The 17785-nt window shown below is 36.8% G+C and overlaps 4 protein-coding genes across 4 annotated transcripts; all 4 read right to left on the reverse strand.

The window, feature by feature from the left end:
* Window positions 1–4957: 4957 nt before the first annotated feature.
* Window positions 4958–5794, reverse strand: LOC116933683. The gene is made up of 4 exons (XM_045172127.1): window positions 5683–5794; window positions 5401–5609; window positions 5168–5342; window positions 4958–5103 (listed from the first exon to the last, which is right to left on the reverse strand). Exons 1-4 carry the CDS (start codon window positions 5777–5779, stop codon window positions 4988–4990), a joined length of 597 nt encoding a protein of 198 aa, XP_045028062.1. The 5' UTR covers window positions 5780–5794; the 3' UTR covers window positions 4958–4987.
* A 42-nt stretch (window positions 5795–5836) lies between these two features.
* Window positions 5837–7794, reverse strand: LOC123466428. The gene has a single exon (XM_045172126.1). The coding sequence runs from the start codon at window positions 6731–6733 to the stop codon at window positions 5837–5839; it is 897 nt and encodes a 298-aa protein (XP_045028061.1). The 5' UTR covers window positions 6734–7794.
* Window positions 7795–7968: 174 nt separating this feature from the next.
* Window positions 7969–9778, reverse strand: LOC116933685. Its single transcript, XM_045171979.1, has 3 exons — window positions 9450–9778; window positions 9274–9381; window positions 7969–9216 (listed from the first exon to the last, which is right to left on the reverse strand). The coding sequence occupies exon 3, from the start codon at window positions 9125–9127 to the stop codon at window positions 8192–8194; it is 936 nt and encodes a 311-aa protein (XP_045027914.1). The 5' UTR covers window positions 9128–9216; window positions 9274–9381; window positions 9450–9778; the 3' UTR covers window positions 7969–8191.
* A 3731-nt stretch (window positions 9779–13509) lies between these two features.
* On the reverse strand, window positions 13510–16079 carry LOC116923942. Its single transcript, XM_045172527.1, has 8 exons — window positions 15432–16079; window positions 15012–15365; window positions 14837–14947; window positions 14531–14769; window positions 14252–14460; window positions 14095–14191; window positions 13680–14032; window positions 13510–13620 (listed from the first exon to the last, which is right to left on the reverse strand). Exons 2-7 carry the CDS (start codon window positions 15355–15357, stop codon window positions 13748–13750), a joined length of 1287 nt encoding a protein of 428 aa, XP_045028462.1. The 5' UTR covers window positions 15358–15365; window positions 15432–16079; the 3' UTR covers window positions 13510–13620; window positions 13680–13747.
* Between the last annotated feature and the right edge of the window lie 1706 nt (window positions 16080–17785).

The following is a 17785-nucleotide window of genomic DNA, read 5'->3' on the forward strand; positions in this document are numbered from 1 at the left end:
GATGGGTTACTGCATTAAATTGTTATTTGGGTACCAAGGATACAAACTGCCTACACATTGGTGACTAAACAGAAACCAGCAGCTACTTGGAAAGGATGGACATATAGACAGTGTACTAAAACGAAGAAAATAACTTGATCATTCTGGATTGGATCCTTTGACACATTATACTCACAAGAAACAATATTAATAATCCCTCTGGAATACTGGCGGATGGTCAACGATAAAAATGTGGTCACAACAACATGCAGGTCAGACCAACGGGACTCCTTTTCACGGCCACTCCTACAGGAGAAAGTAAATGGTACGCCATCAAGGAATACCAAACCCTCAATTGTATAGCTGAAGAGATCACACCGAACAGGAGATACCAGATCACCCGATTGAAAGCCGTTTCGGACCACTAAACACCACACAACAAGAAGGACAGTTCATCCAAAATTAAAATACGATCGTGTGGGGAGAAAGAATAAGTAACAATTCATACACCCAACATTACTAAAAGGAAAAGGATACATGGAAATTCCCCGAATACCGGAGACAAATAACACTAGTCGTCTCTACGACACTAGCCGATATATCAAAATATCGTTTCTTAATAAACCAGCTAAGAATATAGTACCAATAGGACTCAAAGTTGATGGAATCCCTCCGACGTACTTGACATTTCCTGCAGAAACAACAAAAATTTTATATGAGATGTTCAAAACCACGTTATCCACATGCCTTCAAAATACCAACCTGGATACTTCAGTATGCAACGATTACAGAGAATTGTATCAGTCTAGGACAACACGTTGAATTCTTCAAGATGTCCAATTTCTATTCAACCGCTCATTAGAAGATGAACAACTTGGGACCCGACTATACAGCATTTCCGGCGCCTGAGGAACTATAAGATTGGCACATCAAAAAATAGCAGTTATCGAAGAAAAAGGGAAATTAGTACAAAAGAATTTAACCATCTATAATGCTTACGAACCGGGAAACAGCAATTCAATAATAGCCCTCAACCAATTTTCAAAAGATGATCCTCTACCATTAAGGTCAGAATTCGAATACATCGTCGACCAGACGATACGTATACAAAATAGCAACATCTGCATCACGGAGATGGAAGGCGATCGCATATTCGCTGTGACCTGTTCAGAAGAATCAACTAGATGGATATTGGAAAAAGAACATAGTTATTTAATCTTTCAAGAATCACAAATGTGTCTTACCTAAGGAATCGACCAATCCTTCAAATCGGATCAATGTGTGGAGCGTCTTGACCACCAGGGGAAACGCTGGTGGCAAGGGGTAAAGGACGGTAGAAATACAGATTCTGAGCTAGCAACACTGACGCCCAATCGTGATATGTTTAATCTTCATTTATCACGGCTATCCTTACGTTAAGAACAACACAAGACACTACAAATGTGCTGCAGAGGAAAACATGAAGAAAAATCCGCAATAGACTTTTCAAACAATTAACACTAACCCGGATACAGTAGAAAATTTCCCTGACGCAACACTGGAAGACATACAAGAAGTTCGTTTAGGACAACGAAAAGTGGTTACAACCACAATCAACTCACACATATTTTGAGGTATCCTGAAAACAAATCATGGCAGTGGAAATATCTGAGACATGATCGCCTGGGGGTTGTTGAAAAAGGGACAATATCCAAAAGAAAAATGTGTTACACATCATGGAATTAACGAATAACTAACCGTGGAGGATTCTGACGCAGATTGGACAAAATGTCCAGATGAACTAAAAACATTTATCACAAGCAACGATCCCCTAGTGCAATCACAAGTATCCGTAGTAAATTGCAGCAAAGTAACCAATAAGGGTCAAGCCTTCGAATATACGTCTAATTTCACCATAAGAACGTTCAACACTAATGCTTGCATCAAAGCAAACACAACGATGCTTATTCTACAGAAATGCGCCAACACCAGTTCAATTTGGGACAATTTCGAACACACAGGACAGCTCTGGCAACAGACAAAACTGGCCTACATTCACCGGCGTAAGACAGAAAGTGTTTCACAGTGAAAGTAGGACGTCTGAGTTTAGGCCATTGTCATGGCTTAAGTAGAAAACAACATTTCAGCTTCGAATATCGAAATCCGCACCAAATACAGACGCTTTCGGTAGCAGCTATTATAGCGCTTTACACTCAACAATCATTGGACGGAAAACAACTCACACCTATACCACCTCTTCTCAAAAGAGAAAAGAAAGCAAACAACGAGAACTTGACCACGTCCAAAACACAAAAATCTATTTCGTCTACTTCAAGCACCACAACGACAACAAAACCGACTACAAAATTAAGCACAACAACAATTAAAACAATAGTAGCAACAACGGCTCAAAAAACAATCGACAGGTAGGCCTACAGCAACTATCAGCCTACAACTACAACAACTAAGCCTACAACTACAACTTCTAAGTCTACAACTACAACTACAACTACTAAGCTTACGACTACAACTACTAAGCCTACAACTACTAAGCCTACGACTACAACTACAAACCATCGACTAGAATAACTTAGCCTAAAACTACAAATACCGAGCCTAAAGTGCCCTCGACTACAACTAAAACAACGTCCACTACAATCTCATCAACGACAAATAAGGCGACAACAACAACTGAATTAATAAGCTAATCAACAACACATCAAACATAGAAAAACGCCATTAACGATTATAAAATATACTGATTTTTTGTTGATTGATTGGCATTTTTCTATTAAAATCCTGTCATTGATTTCTGCGCTTTTTTTGTCACCTTACAGCACACTAGCACTAGTGACTGAAGGCGAATTTAGATTTTTCTCTCGTAGTGTAAACTTCAAGGGATAGGAAAGGGCTCCAAATAAAAATATTTGTAATAAAATAAAAAAATTATACTATTAAATAAAGAACGCCGCACTTTTTGGTGCAAAAAAAAAATAATTTCGCGTAGTTCAAAATACTTTATTTTCCTTGGTGAAAAACGCGGTTTTAACACAGCGCTTATGGGGTAAAAGCTCGTGTCCTTAATCGATGAACGAGTGTGTAGGGGCGTGGGGGTTGTTCCTACAAAAAAGTTAAGTGTGAATGATTTGAAGATCTATTCTTAAGACTGATCAGCAAAAAAGAAAAAAAAATTCTATCTCTACCCGTTAAATAGTAATTTGAGTTTTAGTTACACACGTAGTGCCATAAGAATACGTGGAAATAGAGGGGGGTGTTCTTTATCATTTGGTGGGTACTGTATAGTTTTAGAACTCAAAAAAAAAAGAAGAAATTTTTTTTTGCGGGAATGAAGAGCAAACGAAAGAACTATAGAGGAAAAAGAAACTAGACTTAAGGCTATATTATTTATTGAAAAGAATTGTAAATAAATAAAAAGCAATCATAGATATATTTCAGTAGCAAGGTTATCTGAGGTTTTAAATATCCTTCCCTTAGTAAAAATGAATACGGTAGTTAGTAAGTTTCCGGCTTGTTTTCCGTTGACCGTCTAACCCATAGCAGCCTGTGAAAAATAAACCCACCTTTGAACCAATACTTTAACATTTATTGCTGGTTTCCATCAAGAGGTATTTCACGGCCAGTCAACATGGTTTTTTAACACCGTGTGCCTATGTGACATACATCACGGGAGAGTTTTTTGGTAATTTACAATTCTACCACAGCTTGTAGAAAACAAATAAGTTTTAAGTTGTAATTAGCAAGTATGTAACCGTTTCTTTTTACCCTTGAAACATTATATTAAATATTAATAATGCCAAATAAATTACACTTTTATTCTTTATTATTTCTTTGTGAACTCTTTGAACTTTAATTAGTTTACGTAGGAAAGTAACAATAAATTGATTACAACCTCACCGGTAGGGGAGACCGGACCCACCTTAGACGCCGTACCAGGTTAGACGGCGTGAAATATGCAGGTCAACGTAAAAACAAAAATATTTCGACACATATATTTTTGTAGAATTTAATTCTGTAATTGACTGTTAATTTTTAAATCATGACATTTTACATTTTCCTAGATTTTTTTTTAAATAAAAAAACGTCCCAAAAATGCGTAACTTTTTTACCCGTTGTTTTTTATTTTTTTCCGAAATCTTTAGCCCCCTAAAAAATTTTCTCTAACGAAATGATAGGTAGTTCATCCTTTTATAACACTAAAAAAACCAAATATTTTTCATGCTAACATAATGATGCAATACGAAAAAATATGAAATCGATTTTAGGGGGGAAATCTGGACATGGACGGTGGGTGATGTTTGACGCAAAGAGGGCGTATCAAGGGAGGAGCCTATTTATGGCGCGAAAAACTAAAACTTGAAATCGAAACGTTACCCGTAGTTTCTCTTGTAGTTCTTATTCAAGTAATTACGATAAGACAGAATTTAGGTTTAATTCTTTATTAACCAGATCACATATCTTTGTTTTTACATTTACCATTACGGTAACTTACATGGTAACATTACATTTCCGTCAAAAACTCAGTTTTAACATTTAACATTTCAATTAAATAGAACATTGGCTGGATTAGAATTGAGGTTGATTTGAGGGAAACTACACTTTTTAAAGAGAGGCCCGCAAACATGGGCTAAACAAGAGAATTCTACCTACGTCTCTGAGAACAGAATTAAATTATCACGAAGGTATGTTTGATTCCAAAATCCCACATAGCACATTTGGTTCCCCAGTACCTCCCAAGATCCTCTTAATTTCCTCCTCAGTCTTAGTTGTGAGTTTCCTAAATTCCTCTAAAAACCATCTTTTTGGTTACCTGGTGGCTTCCTGATAACCTCCTCAGTACCTCTCTCACCTTCCCGAGGATCTCCCCATAACCTCCAATAATGAAACAAATTAACCATATATATACCGGCTAGTATTCCGTACCCAGCTCTGGTTTTCAGCAATAATTGTTATGATAAAATGAATACATATAAACAAAACACATTTTTCAAATGTTTTATTTATTCATCAACTACACTTGACTTTTCAAATTCTGCTGACAGTGACGAAGCCACTCGGTTACTTGATACTGCACTTTAACTGTAGTTTTCTCATCACCAGCAAGGTCTTTGTTACCGAGGACGGCACCTGTAGTACATTGCAATATTTGTTACTATTAATCCAGAATAAATTAATCTTTATCGATCTTTACCAGAGATTGCAGCATAGATATTCTTCAGATCAGAAAATTTAGCTTTCTCGATTCCTTTTGAGGATTTTCCCGTCCAAGTGAACTTAGTTCCAATTTCGTATGAAAATAACTTTTCCATTATTGCATAAACCGTTTTCTGGAAATTTATTCCACCGATACGGAGCAGCAAAAGGATCTGAAAAAACATTAAAGGTTACAAACGGAAATAATAAAAACTGAATATTAACTGTTACCATTTGTTGTCGAGATTGTTGGTCCTTCATTGAATTTTCAAGATGTTCAATAGCATCGAACGAATCCAAAGGCAAAAGGAATTTCTGTTCATTTTCTTCACACGGACACGGTTTCGGTCTCGAGTCCAAAAGATCGTCGATTTTTGCATTCATTTCTCGAAATTGGATTTTTAAAAATTCCAAACTTCTTTTAGTGTAGTCTTGAAATACTTAAAAGATGAAGTACACAAAAATGGATTACATTAAATTCAGTTTTAATAAAGAAATTGTTTAAAAAATCACCTGCATTCGGCATTTCAGGAAGACTCTGGGACGACTGTTGACGGGAATTAACTCGTGAAGACGGAGTAGTGAGAGCATACTGTTGTTGAGATGGCATACTTCCCTGGCCTGCATTTGAATTAACTTTTGGGCGTAAATTCTCATTCCGAGACGGTCAAGGCCGAATAATCTGATGATGTTGTGCATTCAGCGACAGATTGGAATTCATCTCTCGAGACGGGCCAGGCCGGATAACGTGTTGCTGTTGATTACTTCCATGACGGGAATTTTCATGTTGAGGATGAGAGTTCACCTTTCTAGACGGGCCAGGCATGGCGGGTTGTTGTGGTTCAATTACATTACGGGTATTTTCACGTTGGCAATTCACATTTCGAGATGGGCCAGGGCGGATAACCAGTTGTTGTTGTGGTTCGCATCCATGACCGTCATTTCGATTCAGTTGTGGGCGGTGATTCTCGTTACAAGACAGACCAGGACGAGTAACCTGTTGTTGTTGTTCCATTCCACGGCCGTCATTTTGATTCAGTTTTGGACGGGGATTCTCATTCCGAGAAGAGTAAGGCCTGATAACAGAATGGTTTTGTGCTTTATTTTCATGGCCGTAATTTTGCTTCAGTTGCGGATGAGAATTCACTATTCCAGACGTTCCAGGAAGAATAACCTGTTCTTGTGAGTCACTCTCATAACCACAATTCTCGACTTCTAATGAATGTAATTCAGTGTAGCCTAATTGGTTATCTGGCGACTGTGATGTCAAACCTTGTAATTCCCTTTCTGCTTCAAAATTGGTGGATGCAGCAGTATCTTCTTTACTTCCCTGAGAATCTTGTGAAGCCAATGATTCATCTTCGCTAAGTGTAATATGATCTCTAAAAGACCACTGTTCGGTGCCCTGGCTTGTTTGTTGCGTTCGGAAAATTGGTCCGTCATTGTTATCATGGCTGAATTCAAAAAAATAACAATTTACAATAAATAGAACGAAAATACATTTACGTGAACGATAAAATATTACCAGCTCCAATCGAACAGTCCTGGAAAGTGTTATCTGCATTAGCTGACGTCCTTGAGGCCTTCGGTGGTCTTATGTTTTGATTCGGTGGTACTGGAATTTTATGTAAATTTTGGGGGTCAGACCCGCTATAAGTAGCATCCACATAGTCGTCCAAAACTTTAGCTACACGCTTTCTTGTACCAACTCGACGAAGATTGGTGGTCGAGACCTTATTCAAATTAGGCTTAGCAGGCATGTTTCCACTAAAATAACGAAAAAACAAAACTAATAACAATGAATCAGTTATATATTGTGAATGTTTACAATTTTTCTATGGGGAAAACAGTGAATTCATCAGTAGCGATTATTGGCATCAAATACATTTTACATTCACACTGTTCAGCAGGCCAAAAATCTAAATCAAGGGACATTTTACATTTATATATGCCCAGCATAGTTGAATTAAATGGTGCTGGATATAAATTAGAAAATTCAGCAAATTTTCTACCAATAAGATGCGGAATTTCAGTGAGCATAACAAAGTTTACTACTTTTACGACATTTTTATCAGACATCATGACACAGTTATCACCACATTCAGTAGTCAGTTCGAAATTTGGTAGGTTTAAGAGACCGAATTGGGGAGTTGTTAAATCCATACCAGGTAACAATATGCCCCCTTTAATTGGAAGTTTCAGTAATGGGCAAGTTCTTTCAACAGTTTCAGGCATAGAAATACGGGACACTTGTATTTCATACAATCGCTTAAGAATTTGTTGCAATGTTCTCTCACTTTTGCGCAACAAGCGTTTAATTATGCCGAGAAAGTTTTCAAAAGCGTACGCCGAAAACGAATATATGGGCCCAAAACGCATAACGTCATCACTAAGGTGAATAAGATTGTGGATATTATATGAGACGAAAGCATTGCCATATAATATACTTGAGTTCATAACAAAAACTTTTAAAAGATCTTTGGCGTACGCGTCGTGAGTGTAACACAATCTTTTGGACGTCAAAATCTTAACGGCAACATGAAGAGATAATAAATTTGCATAACTTTCAGCTGAGAGTCTGTTTCGAAATACGACGGGGGCCGTGTACCCAATTGCCTGTGCCCATTCTGTAGCCCTCATTTTAGAACTAAACTTTCTTGCTCTACGGGCAAAATCACGGGGAGTAAATTTAGATAAAGCTTCCATATTTTCATTTACTCTACGAACACTAATTGGGCTGATTTTGTAATCACTGTCTTCCATAAAAAGCATTATTAGTTTTTGTGCAGCTTCTTTATGTACTAAATGCATAGGGTCTACGGGAAAATCATTGACCATGTCAACAAGTTCTAATTCTTCTGTGATCGAATAGTAGTTATGATGTTCTGGGTCATCGCGCTGTCGAAAAGACTCGTTGTCTCTTCTTGGAGCTGCAACACAAGGAAAAACGACACGGCCCTTTGGACTGACCAGTCTCCTAAGTTCACTCGGCTTAAGCGCAGTAAATCCAACAATTGTGCATTTAGAACAGCTGTTCTTCCCAGAGTGATATTTTACCCCAGAAACAAAAACCTCTGGCAGGAGAATCGCAGACAAAAATAATACCTCTAACACTGAACAAGCGTTCACAATGGAAAAATCCATGTTCTAAAACATCTTTAATATCGTTCACGAGTGCCCTCAAAAATGTATTTGGACCTCCTGTAGGTTTTTCTAGACTAAAGTAAATGCCAATGATGAAAGGATATTTTTCTAAGCCGTCAATCCCACTGATAATTCCCAAAATTACCCACAACTGTTTTGAGGTGCTATTACTAAATATGGGGAGCCCGTCAACGTTAATTATGATTTCAATTTCAATCGCATTGCGGTTTCTTGGAAGAATTTTTTTATCAGTCACAACCTTCAGACCATTCAATAAATCAAAGTGATAATACTCACCCGGATGCATTGGGATTAAAAAAACGTTTCTTTTTGTTTTTAGCAATGAGCGGGCATCAACAGGGAGATCGGAATGGCACGGATGGGATTTTAAAACAGATAATAGTTTGTTAATATGTACATGGGGGACCCCACAACGAGGTTGTTCTTCAATTTCAATAGCTATCAATGAATCATCAATGTAATCAAAATCCTCATTCAATTCAGGATCACTCTCGCTCAAAGTTGAACCACGGTCGCTCAAAGTTAAATCATGGTTGTTAACATCATTAAGGGAAAAGTCTACATGATTACGGTCGTCTACATTATCGCCATCAACATCATGAAATGATTCACAGTCTACGAAAGGTAAATTATTTAAAACGAGTCCATGCTCCTTAGGTTCACAAATACTGTTGATGTCACGTTCAACTTCAAACTGAGACAAATTAGCAACCTCCACGTTTTGATTTGCCTCCCGACGCATTCTCCTTATGTGAGCCTGAGATGTGCTGCTAGCAGTATTAACCCTTTTCATTATCAAATTTACCTTGAATAAATTGATGTTGACGTATGACGTTGACGACCAAGTTGTTTTTGTAACTATGATGCTGCAAGCCTGCAACACTGATAACAAAAAAAATTAATACAAATTTTGACTGTAATTCTTTTAAACTAATTTACCTCTAACTTAGAGCATCAATGCACTGACAAAACAAGAGTTCAGAGTGAGTAGAGCGTGGATAATTAAGTAGACTGTACAGTTACGGCCACGAGATTCAAATTTCAATCCTGATAGAATAGTTTTGTAATGCCACGAGGAATTTTCACTACTTAAATGGATTTTTTAGATAAATTACCAAGGCAAGAATATCAGGTAATTCCATTCCAGAATGCAGCAAAAGTTGACGAAATCCACGAGAAGATGTAATCCACTTTTCAGTTGAAGAAGACGATATCCAGAAGGCGAACTCGCCAAAGAACGAAATAAAATGACTGCCAATTTGATAGCGGCTAAGGTTGAAAAAAGATTGATTGATCGTTTAACGTGTTGCCAGCACATCAAACGATTTCAGTTAACACAACACGATGCTGCATATACAGCTGGATTACGGATGGCAAAGTGATGTGGTGGATGCTATTAGTAGAGAAATAAATGAGAGCGCTCACGTGCGAGGTTTGTCACTAGTACTATTCGAACTGGAAATGGCGACTAACTGAGAAGCTCCACCCTTCGTAGCCGATTCCCTACCCCTCGAGTGGCGTTGCCAGATCGGAACTAGTTGGACATTCACAAGTCTTAATTAATTTTTGCCAATAAATAAAAATTAATCAATATAGATATGAACATTTCATTTAGATAAAAATTGGTCGGAACTCCATAAAGTGATAAATAAAGACCTGATATAAAAATTACAGCTCATTCTTGCCTATAGTACTCCCACTGCTAGAGTAAAGGCAGTGATGACAGCACAGACGTCACTTGTTAATGGCCATTTCTAAGTTTGTTATCAGGTTTCTTAACGGGCGCCAACAAATTTTCTTCAAATATCACGGTAAATAGACGAAATCGGTACACAAAGAAATTACATTAACTGAAATCTAACTCTTGGTGCTGTAAGAGCTTTGAATGATCTTCTCCGGCGTTTTGCTCAGGTTTTTGGCGCCAGATCGAACGCCTTCGCTGCTGTTGGCTTTATGGATAGGCGGAGGTGACGTGACTGGGCCGCCGCCAGAGCTTTCTTGTAGGGACTCAACTGCGTCGTCATGGGGTTGACCGATTGGCGGTTGTTGTCGCTGTTGGGCGAGACGATCTTGACGGGCGGAGCCGATTGCGGAGGCAGAGTCGGAACCGTGAAGCTCTTGAGCGGATGACCGAGTTGAGTGTTGCGTTTGGCATCGGCGCCGGCCATAAGAGCCGACGACGGAGGTACCATAGACGGCGGTTGGCCCAATGCAGCCATGCACAAATTAGATAAACAATTAAGAAATAATTCAAATAAACGAAACCAAAACAAAAAAAAAATTTTCGCAAATCAAGCGAAAATTTAGAAATACTGATAAAATCTTACCATACAAAAGGCATCCTGAAAACATCATAAATAGAACAGTGTAAATTTTACGAATGATGCCGTATACGCATCCGATAACCTTCCTCAGGACAACATTGGGAGGTCTAATAAAAGCTTGGGAGGCCAAGAGCCTATTGGGAGGGTCCCAAGAGGAAGCTGTGCTGTGTGGGAATGTTTAAAGAAATGTTTAATTTAAGCATTGTTCATTATGTTTCGACGAACAATGCGGCCAGCTCTAGTGCGACAAGGAGGATTAGTTGGCAGATGTTGTCCATTTACTTGCTCCTCCTCATCCACCAGGCGAACCGTTTCCACATCAAAACCTGTGACACTATTCTCTGTAGGGGAGTTCTCTTTCTCAGAAGTTTTCTTATTTTTCTTGCTTTTATTCTTCCTGTAGTATTTAAAAAACGTTTCGCCAGCATCTTTTCCTGTTTTTCCTTCTTTTTCATTTCTTGATCTTTCTTGCTTTGGTGCTCTAGTTCAATCTGGTTTTTTTCTGGTGTGTCGGTTAGAACTTCTGCGCTGCCAGCGCGACTATTTCTTTTTGGCCGAGAAACATTTTGAATATACTGCGACACTTGCGGCAATGGCCTTATATCAACTGGACTAACATGAGATTTAATGACCCCATCAGTGGATGAAGTCGAAGGTGTTGAAGTCAGGGAAGTTCCGGTGTTTTCTTTCACGGGTGGAGAAATTGCAGAAATTAATTCCATCAAATCCGATCCGATCCGTGATTGTTGAACGGAGGGAAAGGTTTTTAACATTTCCTGTAACATTCACACTTCCAGCTTCATCAGTTGGTGGACACAAAATAACAACGTCTGCGGAATGGGGAGTGTTCGACAACAAGGTGTCCATAGTATTTCCGTTGCTTGATCATTTTTTTATAAAGAATTATCCAAAGCGATGGGTCCTATATTAAACAAATTAAATGGTTTGTTAAACCACAGTGACCAAGTTAGAAAAATTTAAATTTACTTGGCCGGTCTGTAACAAATGAAGGAGCATATCTTGCTTCTTTAATTGCATTTCTAAAGCATTTTTTAAAGAAACGATAACACCAACTGTTACCTGTTTAGTCCCCTTTTCAGCGATAATGTTTGGCGGTTGCATCACCGTCTGGTTGTTGGTTTCGTCACAGTTCCAAACTTGATGTGGAGAGAATTTGTACCTGGTCATCATATCTGCAACGTATGCTCACAAACTTAAGACACAGGTTTGTCTTGGTTTTTCCCAAAGTAACAGAAGAAGGGTGGTCTCAAGAAAAAAAAAAGTTTTTTTATTTTTTAATGATTATAGACCTAACTAATGGTGGCAACTAATGGTTGCTGGATTGAACAATTGATATCATCACGCTTGGTTCGAGGTGTTTTCAGTTGCAGGACGGTATCATATATATATCATAAATCGTATGTCTTAAAACATAGCTTTGTCTTATGTTAAAAACTTAGTAATTTCATTTATTTTCTTTTTATTCAAGGAAAAGTAATTATGAATTGTTGGTTTTATTACTTTGTTTTATTTTTATCGATTTAAAATCATGCTTTATAACTTAGTTTGCGAAAAAGAGCGAAGCGAGGCTATTGCAGCTACATTTTCTTAAGACATAGCTTTTTCTTATGTTTATTGAAAAATTTAAGTTAATTAACTATAATTTTTTTTTCAAGTTAAGTTAATTTAAAATTTTCGTTTTATTTATTTATTTTATTTTCATAGATTTATAATTTTGTCTAAGAATTGTCAGTTTTCTCATCAGAACTTAAAATTCAAATTCTGTGCCAGAATTTGAATAAGTTTCACGTACGAAATTCGAAAAATCGTTGTTACAATTCAAATTAAATATTTTTAGAGAGAGTTGAATTTGTAAATTAAGACCCTCAATTTAGGAATGTGCCATGACTGCTTTTCCTTTACAAAATGTTTCGTCCGCTTCCTCAGAATGTGTTAATTGTTTTAACGATGATCGCTTGTCAGTCAAGAATCGAATGTAGTTTTTCATTTCGATCTTAGTTAGTTCAACTTCCTCCCTTACTCTTTGCAAAAGCATCCAACAATCAACAACATGATATTTATCGGCATACGAAACTGTCGAAAATATGTATTTAATAATCTGTATAAGTGGTAGATTATGCAAATTTTTCGTTTACATGTTGGAAACTTAGTGTCGTTTTCATTTATGACTGCTTCCCAAGGAAAAATACCTTGATTGAAATCCTCGTAAGAGATTGGTAGGTCTTTATCCTTTGAATTTAAAAGGTAAATCGTCTGTAAAACTTTTTTCTTAGCTTCAATTGAAATTCGCCTAAAATTTGTCCGAGCCTTCGAATTTTCTGTAAGGTTAAAAGTTTTTCTGAAGATAAATCATTCCAGTTAATTGACAAATTATTAATATAAAATAACCTGCTTCTTTAGAGATTTTTATGCGAACCGTTTTCAGCTGAACATAAAATCCTTCCACCATTCTTCTTAATTTATCAACAGGAGTAGTCTTTGTTCTTCGTTGGTCAATGATTTCTATAGCTTTTCTTTCCAGTTCATTGTGAATCAATGGGAGATAACCATTTTCAAGGTTGTATGACTGTAACAATTCTTCAACTTTTGTTACGCCTTTTCTGATTTCCTTCCTAGCCTACAAATCAAGGTGGTGCTGTAAATATTTGCTTGTATTGTAAAAGTTACTCACTCTCTGTAATTTATTGCGTAAGAGGAATTGCATGTTCTGAATTTTATTCCAGTTCCAATAGAGGATGCCTAATGTTAGAAAATCCGCTCTGTCTTCAGATTGCATTATTTAAGTTTAATATTGTTAAAGGGTAACAGTTTAAGATGTCTTACTAATTTGTGACATATGCTTGAGAACATAAGCATAAAGATACAGTTTTGAGAATACTTGCTCGTGCTCCTCTCCTCCGGTTAATCCAAGTCCTTTTGTCCATCGGGGATTCCAAAGCACCTGTTATGAATATTGGACTTCAGAAAAATATTTCTCATACATAAAAATTCAAATGGTACCTGGCATGGTAATTGATGTGCCATTCGATGCATTATTGGTAAAATTCCTGTCATTTCTTTTGTTAGCATCATAAATTCTGGAAATTCCGGGCCAACTTTTTGATGCATCCATTTCCAATATTGACACACAACATCGTAGCAAAAGAATGTAGCCTGACTCTTCCAAGCTTCGTAATGCATAAATGCCGTGTGTGTCCAAGATTCGCCTTTAAACATAATGAGATGGCATACGGCACTATACAGTGCTTGCAAGAGCTAATGACGATCCCAGTCTCGTCATACTTTTTATTTTCATTGGAATCTTCTCCTGCAGCTTTAAAAGCCGATCCCCCACACATGTTTTTCTTTTTCGACTGAAAAAAGCAAAGAAACAAATTGCACTACAATAATGTTAAATTAATAGAATATTGCTTACTGTTTGAACTTTGTTGTAAATCCTTTGACGAAAACTCTCATCTTCAACATCCGATTTGATTACTAAATTCTCGAACCTGGATTCTACATCGTCTATTCTATGGAAAAATTTAAAAACTGAATACCAACAATTGTCTTAACTTATAAATAATGCTTACACTCTTTTATTTTCTGGTTTCCTCGCATTTCCGGCAGAGGCCAAACGCCCCAGCTTAATGATAGCATCAGATGATCTCACTAAAGGTTTTGTTCCGCAAGTAGGGCAATCAATTTTGTTCCTTTTAAATACTTCCTGGTCAATGTAGTGGCGACATGTTTCCCACTCTCTTTCCGCATTAGTGAACAATGGTATATTGATTGGTCCATTCTGCAAAAGCCGAATCATTTTTATATCGTATCATGGTCTTTATTTAATTTTAGTGTGTTATGTTACATACCCGTCCATATTCCTTAGATACTTCTTCAAGAGTGTGAGCGTACATGTTCTTCGAAGAACCTGGATATTTGTGGGAAATGTGGTGGCATAGAAGAAGTGCCTCTTCTGAAAACAGGTATGTGACCGTTTCCGATAAACTTGCCGGGTAAAACCCAGAAAATACATAATCATCGATTGTTGGTTTCGTTAGAGAATCACAAGTATCGCAAACGAAAGTTGCCCCCTTTAAAACAAATCGACCTGTTGAAAAGGTTTGCGAATATTAGAAAATATTTCTAATATAGTTTATATTCAGCGTAATTCTTACCTTGTTCAGTGACAACCACGATTGATTCTGTAACATTGGGAATAAGTGACATCGATCCATGGCAGCTTATATCGCAGCATTTATGATGTACGAAGCATGGGACGCAGATATCTGTAAAATAACAAGAAAGTTAAAAGTTAGCTATGTGTGGTGATTTACCTTCTTATTCCCATACCTTTTGTTATAATGTTTCCCTCTGCATCGATAAAATGATCTGGTTGTAATATTTCCAAGCGGTCGCAAGAACAGAATAGCCGTCGATGAAATGGCATACCAGAGTGAGTGTTTGTATCACATTGATAACAAAGGTGTTTCTGGCAGGTCATACATCTTACAGAGTAATGGTTGAGGTCCTCGTGACACTGGTCACATTTTGAATGATACAGTGGCTTTCTTGAAACATATTCTGTGAAAATTCTTCTTCTATCATGCCGTCCCCATGCAGCTATTGCTTGCCGTTCTTTCCATGTTTGATGTCGTCTAATCTGCATGCTATCTAAGTCTTTTTGAACCTGTCTCATAAGGTCGTCTATAAATACACAATTTTAGATTATTAATAACCAAAATAACATTCTAATTAATTTTTCATACTAACCAAGAGCTTCTGGGCTGATGAATGATGGCACATCATCAAACAGTGAATCATGTGCTGCACTGGGTGAAACAAATGGTGGCTGTTTGAGGGATGATGAACAATGTGGAAGGGCATCACCAAAACTAGGATTTTTTTTTTGTCGAGTTTTTTCCACATAAATAAAGCATTTTCCGGCAGTAGGTTTTTGTACGGTTTTAGGTTTCTCTTTATTTGCCTTAGACTTAGAAAAAGAAGAAAAACCCGTCTTTCTCTTGGAATCAATGCACTTGCTTTTCTGTTCTGTTGACGAGGTTTCCGAATCACTGTCTGATGAGTTTTCTGCATCACTTGATGATGAACTTTATAAATCCCTTGATGATGAACTTTCTGAATCTCTTGATGATGAACTTGCTTTTTTCATTGTAAATATGTTTGTAATTAAACGGAAACAATTTGACAAATGTATTTACGAGCCAAGAAATGAAAATGTAAATTCGTCTGCAGTTTTATTTGTTACATTAATGGACCGTAGATGTCGCAAACCTTTTCAATACACTTGCTTTGTGCTATTTAAGTAGTGAAAACCAATTATTTTAACCGATCCCCTGAAATAATTATTTTCTTAAATGAGTTTCTTTTAGGTAAAATGTTATATAAATAAAAACCAAGAAAATGAATCGGTTTAAATATCGATACATTCTTCATTGCGGCTTTTTTGAAGAGGAACTGTACTGTGTACAGATCCTGCTCACGTCAGGAGTCTAATCTGTAATTAGTTATGGGTATCAAGTGCAGTTCATTAAAGTGTACATTTTACATAGTGGGTTTTTTTGTTTCTTGTTGGCAAGATAAAATTTTACTGGTTACAAACAAAAACATACGTCATTCGGTGATATTCAACGGGTCGCACTCGTAAGTATCAGCTGTTCATCAGAAACATATATGCTTGATTTAATATCGTTCTCATTGGATACCAGAAGTACCTCGCGATCGAGAAAGAGAGTTTACCCCGCAATTATTACCTAAAGTTTTGTTAGAAGGTTTAACGGTTTTAAATCTTTATAAGCACATTTAAAACCTTTTAAAGCAGATTGCTATATTTTTCACATTCAAGATTAAGTAGTTCCTGGAGTTCTAGCTTTTCCTTTTGTTCATCCCAATAAATTCTTGCCCCCTCTTTGACTGCAATGAAATTGGCCTATGAGCGTAATCATTATAAAATCGAGGGACATTCAACCTCTGAAATAGTAAATTGACCGGCATGAAACTAGAAAGAGTTAATCAAAAACTTTGTGTAAGTTCTACGTTATTGTTGAAATTAAATCTTTTGAAATTTCTGTTTGGTATAGATTTTGCTGATAATTTTATATTTTGATCAACTTCTTTTCCATCTAGGTGCTTTAAAATTACCTAACAAAAACGGAACACGTATAAGCTACTGCCTCCATTATCTTGGCAAATTTCTTGAACTAGACTGGCTAAAATTGGAGCAAGCTCGGTATCTTCTATGAATAAAACATTCTCAGCGTTTCTATTATAATTGTTATAAAACTGGAAAGAAATTTTACAGATAGACAGATTTTCTCTGTTACTTTCTTTAGTTTTTCTACTCGTAGCCTCAAATCATGTGCCTATCCTTGTATTGGTTCCAGTCAGGAACTGTTCCAATTTTAGCCAGTCTAGTTCAAGAAATTTGCCTTAGCAATTGCTGTAAACATAGAAGGCAAGAAGGAGTTACTCTTATGAAAAAAAAATAATCGACGAAAATGGTAATCAATCAAAAGTAGACTTTTAAACTTAAACCGAGCTATTAATCTATTGGTTAAAGAAAACTTTTCTTGAACTTAAAAATAAAATTAATCGTTGAATTTGCTATTAATCGAAATTCGGAAAATCGCTTAATTGGATTAATCGCTTGAAAAAAAGAACATATAAATATCATAGACGCTCTGTTAGAAAAATTATAAACAAGCATGTCACAAATTTACTTAAAAATATGGGGCCTAAAACAATTTGAAGCAAAAGGGGATAATTTCCAACAATACACAGCCCTGGGGAAAGCCGATGGAAAAATGTGCGTGGACGCCCATGTAAAATAAGCAGATTCACGTATTTAACATAATTGCGTATTTACACAATCTCCCTTTGATTATTTTCGATTTACTCGGAGAAAATCCAAATGCAAAAGCAATACAAAGGAAATTCAAGTTAGACATCATTTCATCTCATCTCTAATGAAAACGTTAAAGGGGAAGTTAAATTACAGTGGTTTTTCCTGCTATATACGGGCTGCGCTGACGGGCGAAATATGAAAAAAAATAAGTGGAAGGACTGCGAAGAAGGAGTTCAGGGTTGTTCGCAGTCTTTCCACTTAC

The sequence above is a fragment of the Daphnia magna genome, linkage group LG4, assembly GCF_020631705.1.
Source record: "Daphnia magna isolate NIES linkage group LG4, ASM2063170v1.1, whole genome shotgun sequence".
NCBI lineage: Eukaryota > Metazoa > Arthropoda > Branchiopoda > Diplostraca > Daphniidae > Daphnia > Daphnia magna.

Bases quoted from the DNA above. Each gene is read 5' to 3' on its own strand.
- LOC116923942 (XM_045172527.1), bottom strand. From the start codon at position 15,357: ATGAGACAGGTTCAAAAAGACTTAGATAGCATGCAGATTAGACGACAT. The intron at 14,770-14,836 runs GTAAGAATTACG...CCTTTTCAACAG, and splicing joins CGTGGTTGTCACTGAACAAG to GTCGATTTGTTTTAAAGGGG. The intron at 14,192-14,251 runs GTAAGCATTATT...ATTTTTCCATAG, and splicing joins AAACCAGAAAATAAAAGAGT to AATAGACGATGTAGAATCCA.
- LOC116933683 (XM_045172127.1), bottom strand. From the start codon at position 5,779: ATGCCATCTCAACAACAGTATGCTCTCACTACTCCGTCTTCACGAGTT. The intron at 5,343-5,400 runs GTAACAGTTAAT...ATGTTTTTTCAG, and splicing joins AACAATCTCGACAACAAATG to ATCCTTTTGCTGCTCCGTAT. The intron at 5,104-5,167 runs GTAAAGATCGAT...AATGTACTACAG, and splicing joins TATCTATGCTGCAATCTCTG to GTGCCGTCCTCGGTAACAAA.
- LOC123466428 (XM_045172126.1), bottom strand. From the start codon at position 6,733: ATGCAGATAACACTTTCCAGGACTGTTCGATTGGAGCTGGTAATATTT.
- LOC116933685 (XM_045171979.1), bottom strand. From the start codon at position 9,127: ATGAAAAGGGTTAATACTGCTAGCAGCACATCTCAGGCTCACATAAGG.